At 37.0% G+C, this 5,716-nt stretch overlaps 1 protein-coding gene across 2 annotated transcripts in view; it reads left to right on the top strand.

The window, feature by feature from the left end:
- Positions 1-4,836, top strand: part of ppp2r2ab (protein phosphatase 2, regulatory subunit B, alpha b) — a gene marked incomplete at its 5' end in the record, with an annotated part of 25,815 nt that extends 20,979 nt beyond the window's left edge. Inside the window, one exon of one of the 2 annotated variants that reach the window (XM_079803822.1) lies at positions 3,618-4,836. In XM_079803822.1, the coding sequence (XP_079659948.1) occupies positions 3,618-3,897 (280 nt within the window). In that variant the 3' untranslated portion in view covers positions 3,898-4,836. The remainder of the gene's footprint in view (positions 1-3,617) is intronic. The other variant, XM_079803821.1, reaches the window with a different exon arrangement.
- Between the last annotated feature and the right edge of the window lie 880 nt (positions 4,837-5,716).

Here is a 5,716-nt window from a genome sequence, read left to right as displayed (position 1 = left end):
TGGAAAATGGATTCATGTTGTACATTTTCGTTATATAATTTTTGTAAATCTTGAACACAAAAAAAGTTACGGGCAGCAGCTTAAAAAAATTAATACTTCTTTTCAGCAAGGATGCATTAAAATGATCAAAAGTGACAGTAAAGACATATATAATGTTACAAAGGATTTCTGTTTTAAATAAACGCTGCTCTTTTGAACTTTCTATTCATCAAAGAATCCTGGAAAAAATCATATATCGGTTGCCACAAAATTATTAAAGGGAAAGTTCAAAAATATTAAAGGGATAGCGAAGTGATCTCATTAAGTGAAAATATCTAGCTTCCGGCAGACCGACTTCTGTATTCAGTTTACGGAAAAAGTATAACTGGCGCAACGTATGACATACGACGTAATCGCTTTGAACTGCAAGAGGCATTACACTTTCTGCTTAAGTTGAATATGGAAGGGGGTCTGGCGCAAGCTAGATATTTTACTTTATAAAGTTTTAAAAATTGGATATTTTTCTTACACAAACCCATCGTTTTGCTTCAGAAGCCCTTTTTAACCCCTTGGAGCCATATGGATTACTTTTATAATGGATGGATGCACTTTTATGGGCTGCCATTATAATGCTTATAGGGATGAAACGGTATGGAAATTCAACATCACGATTATAGTGACCCAAATTATCATGGTTATCAATATTATCACGGTTTTGTTCAAACGAGATGAAAGTATTCAAAAAGAACAGATGCACACACTTAAAACATTTCAACAAGTTTTATATTTGAAATTCAACAAATAACTAAAGCAGCTCTATGCACTTTTTTTTAAGCTTGATTCTGTGGGATTTCCTTCCTTAATGGCCGTCGTCAATAGCAACGCATAATGTATAAATAATAATAATTTATCGTAAATATAATCTCTAATATTATCTCTGTAAATATATTCTCAAGCAATATTCTCATCAGTGTTCAGCAATGATGCATTTAAATCAGCATATTTTGTGTAAGAGCCCAAACAGTATCCTAGTGAAATAATGCATATCCATATTTCCATATGATTTGACAGTTTATTTTATTAAATATCAAAATGTGTGCATCATACCTGACACCTAAATAATCACTTTACAGTCAGTTTTATGACTGTCATTCTCTTCAAATGCTATTGAAGTTTGAAACGTGTAACGTTACCAATGTTGTGTTGTAACTTTAGAGACTGTCCCTAAATTCGCCAGCGTTATGCCAGTCATATCAGATGCGCTGTGGCTCTGCTGTGTGTTTTAAAACAATTTTCGCTGCTGAAATAGAACAAAAACAGTCAACCACTGTATAATGTGTGAATCTCCTGCATACATCGCACGTTTATCTCTGCTTTGAGTGCCGATTTCAGCGAGTGAGCGCGGCGCGCGCTCTGAACGCCTCTGATTATGAGACATTGCATTCATAAACTCAATAGAAACACGTGTGAGTGGTTATAATGCGCAACGCGATTATAATAGACAGCTTTTGAGAAGACTATAATAAGTTCAACAGTGACTAGTGTGCAGCCGAAATAACGTTATACCCGCAAATGGCGGTTGTTAATGTCAAGCCCTGAATATTATCCCTTAAATGTCACCCTAGTCTTGTCTGAATTTGTTTGTTCGCTTCACGTTATTATTTCCCAGACGTAGTTTTGGTATTGAGGTCAAAGTCCACTTGCCTTGCGTTCGTAGTTTTGAAGTGTTCCCCCTATTACAGCGACTTTCTTCTGGCATGTTCTGCAGACAAGGTGACCATCTTAGATTAAGTTTCCCTCAGGACTTTTGTAAAAGGCAAAATATGACCACACCTCAGATTTGGTCCTTTTAGAGGCTGAACAATCTCCCAGCGCTGTCATTGCCTTGTGCCATTCCTTCTCATTCAAAAAACTGCACTGCACCAGACTGACACTGACTGGACAAGATTTACCGCGAGTTTTCACAATCGTGATAATCACACACGTTTTTAATGATAATTAAATTTTCTACGATATTACTAACCGTCACTAAATTTTATCGTGAAACCGGTAATCGTTTCATCCCTAATTAGCAAAGACACTTTTAATATAACTCTGATTGTATACGTCAGAAAGAAGAATGTCATGTACACCAAGGATGGCTTGAGTGTGAGTAAATCATGGGGTGATTTTCATATTTGGGTGAACTATCCCTTTAACTTTTTCCCCGCCATTGATGGAATTTTCATATTTTTCATATTTTCACTGTTATGCGATAGGGGGCGCTATTACTCAACTTCTGAAAGAGTGCAGAAACCAGCGATAAAAGCATTGCTTATGCACGTTGTGATCTTTGGGGAAAAAATTTGTAAATATGGTAAAATGCTGTCGGTGGCTGCAACTTTAATATAAATATTTTTTATGAAGGTAAATGTGAAAGTGAAGATTGTAGTCAAAGCTAAATTTTTTGCATCATTACTCCAGAAATAAATTACATTTTAACAATATATTTACATTGAAAACAGTTATTTAAAGTTGTAATAATATTTCTCAATTACTGTTTTTACTGTATTTTTTAATCAAATAACTGCAGCTTTAGTGAGCATAAGAAAGGTCTCTTTAAAAACATTCAAATAACCCAAAATCAACCCAAAAATAAAAAACAATTAACCCCAAACTTTAGCGTAAATAGCTTTTTTTTTCTGAGAAATTGATCATGTAGCCAACTACATGATATTACTAGTATTATAGCATGATTTGTACCATAACTACATTTAACTATAGCAATTTGTAATTTTAACTAGTAAACTATGCATATCACGGAGATTAAGAAAGTACTACAAGCATGTTCGGCGCGAAAACAGCCAGGTAAAATGTAGAAACAAGGGTTAAACAGCAGTATGTAGTAAGATGAATTGTGACTTATTGTAGGTACGACTGTAATAAGCCTAATTTCCGACTTTCTTGAGATTTAAAACATGGAGCCAAGTCAGTCAGTCAACATTTAGACCAACCACTGATCTTGCGTGACTCTCCGTTGGGGCCCAGACTTGCTCTTATCTCAGGAGAACCTCTAATCACTCTTAGACAGACCAAATATCGGAGGTCAAGGCCAGTAGAAGATTGAGTTAGCATGTCATCAAGACACGTAAGTGCTATTAAACACACTCCTCCTCAACTGTGTTAGTCATTAACAGCAATCCGGTCTACTACTGGACCCCTTTGGCCCCCTTTCCACTGACACTGTACCAGTGCGGGTTCTCGAACCGTTCTCCGCATTTCCTTAGCAGAAAAGTTAGTCAGTCGATAAAAGTTAGGGGGATACTCGCTGTCAATGGCATTCTCGTTGAGCAATGTAATAACTTTGCGCTACATTGCTCTTAAGATCTCGCAATTCTGACTTTTGAAGAATTCTGAAAAAGTCAGAATGGTGGAAACAAGCTTAATTCTATGACGCCTTATTTAATTTTTGGTTATCTGGCCTTTCAATGGAGACGGAAACCTCTCGGGTTTCATTAAAATAAATGTTTGTTTTAAAAATTAAAGTCTTGTGGGTTTGGAACGACATGAATTCTGTCATAATTTACTTTATCCCTGTAACTAGCCTAATCGGGTTTATTAACGGCATTGGCTCTCTGGTTTTCTACTTTTTCTCTTAGTGTGGTGATGACTGGATCCTACAACAACTTCTTCCGAATGTTGGACCGCACCCAGCGGCGGGACGTCACCCTGGAGGCTTCGCGCGAGAGCTGCAAGCCCCGGCAGGTCCTGAAGCCGCGCAGGGTTTGCGCGGGCGGCAAGCGGAAGAAGGACGAGATCAGCGTGGACAGCCTGGACTTCAACAAGAAGATCCTACACACCGCCTGGCACCCACAGGAAAATATCATCGCCGTGGCAACCACCAACAACCTCTACATCTTCCAGGAAAAAGTGAACTAATACTGTCGTCATGGGGAAAGAAAACCTCCGAACCTCTCTATGTGGAAACAAAAAAGATGAACTAGCAAAAATCATTTCTGTGACAACCACCATCATCACATAACCAACCTTGGCCTACTCCAGGGCAGGATGAACTAGTCAGGCTAACTAGCAGCCGTCAATACGGAGTTAACTGGTTCAGACTGGTCTGGAGAAGAGCGCAACCTGGCTTTGGCCTCTGGCACCATGACACGCGCCTTGCTCTGGTGATGTTGTGCCAACCTGTGTCTGTACCCTCCATCCCTTTTCCCCTTGCCCACAAGTCCGAGCCCAGGGACGAAATGGGCGGCAATCTCTGACAAATTTCAAGCATAGTTTTTTTTTTTTTTTTTTTTTTTTTTTTTGCTTTGGTTTATTCAAGGTGTCTGTATAAAAACGAATTTGAACTCATGTGGATGTGTCCCTGTGTCCTTTAATCCTCGATATGTTGTTCGTGCCATTGTAACCGTTTTTTAATCTTCTCAGAGAAACTGCCAAGTTTAGTTTGTTTTAATTCTGTTTCAAGAATAAGTGTTTTTGTTTTCTTTTAGATTTATTTTTTTAGTTTCCTACTTTATACATTTCATAATGTCCCGTCACACTCCATACAGCTACGAATGGTTCCGGCCGTGTTTCTTTTCAGAAATCCACGCACTCATAACCACCTCCATCACATTGGCCCAAAGAGCTTTTCCTGTTCTTTTTTGTGGCACAGACGACATTGTCGTGTTTGCTGTAGTAGTCTACACTTGTTCAAACACATACACTCCAGTTGGACTGCTCACCCAGTCAGGGTTTATTTTCCTTTGTGACCCATTCCCGGTTTCTGTCTACACTCTCTCTATCTCAAGAGTTACAAGTTGAGAAAGATTATAGAGATTATGATAATGAAATGGTATTTATAAATGGAACAAACAATTAAACGAGAGTCGTGTCCTTCTTTGAAATATGCAAAGCTTGCTTGGCGCAAAACAGAAGTATTTGAGTGGCGTCAAACCAATATAGAATATTAAATGCTATTGAGAATAAGGGATGAAATTTGCTTATTTGATGATTTTATGGGTTGCTCCAAGCTTTATGGAGGTAAATATCCTCTCTCAGATGATTGATTATGGATCAGCAACATTGATCTGATCTTTTTAAAAAATGTGATTAAACTTTTTTTTTTTTTTAAAGCATCATGAAGGCAGAAATATGTCCACAAAATGAGATTTCATCCACACGTCAGACTTATGGCAAATTGTTTTAACATTTATTCCTTATGACTGGTTCCAATTGTTGCTGCTGATACCAATTCCAGTTTTGCATCTAACATAGTTTGTATATATAATATGTATGTATGAGATGTATATGTTTGTGTATATATATATATATAGATATATATATATATATATATATATACACACACACACACATTGTAAACAAACTTTTATGTTAAATGCAATTAATCATGATTAATTGATTTGACAGCACTAGTTGACAGCATTAGTATCTAATATAATTTCTAGATATACTAAAAATGTCAGTAATTGTCATAAGTAATGAATGGTAAGATGTTGGAGATAAGAGAAAAGGCACTATGGACCAAAATAAATACACAAAAATGTGTAGTTATTAAATTGAAAAAGATAGTGGTCAGTATTGGACGACTTGCTAATTAAAAAGTACCAGTTACAACAATAGGTACTAGTTTTAATAAATAAATGTTAAGCGGGCTTGCCATATGGAATTTCAGTTTATTGACAAACTGGCCATAATTCACGTGCGTTTTATAAATAAGCAGTCCTCTCTGACATTGCGT

The sequence above is a fragment of the Gobio gobio genome, assembly GCF_949357685.1.
Source record: "Gobio gobio genome assembly, chromosome: 22".
NCBI lineage: Eukaryota > Metazoa > Chordata > Actinopteri > Cypriniformes > Gobionidae > Gobio > Gobio gobio.
Note: the sequence above shows the minus strand (reverse complement) of the source record. Positions and strands in the feature narration are given on the sequence as shown.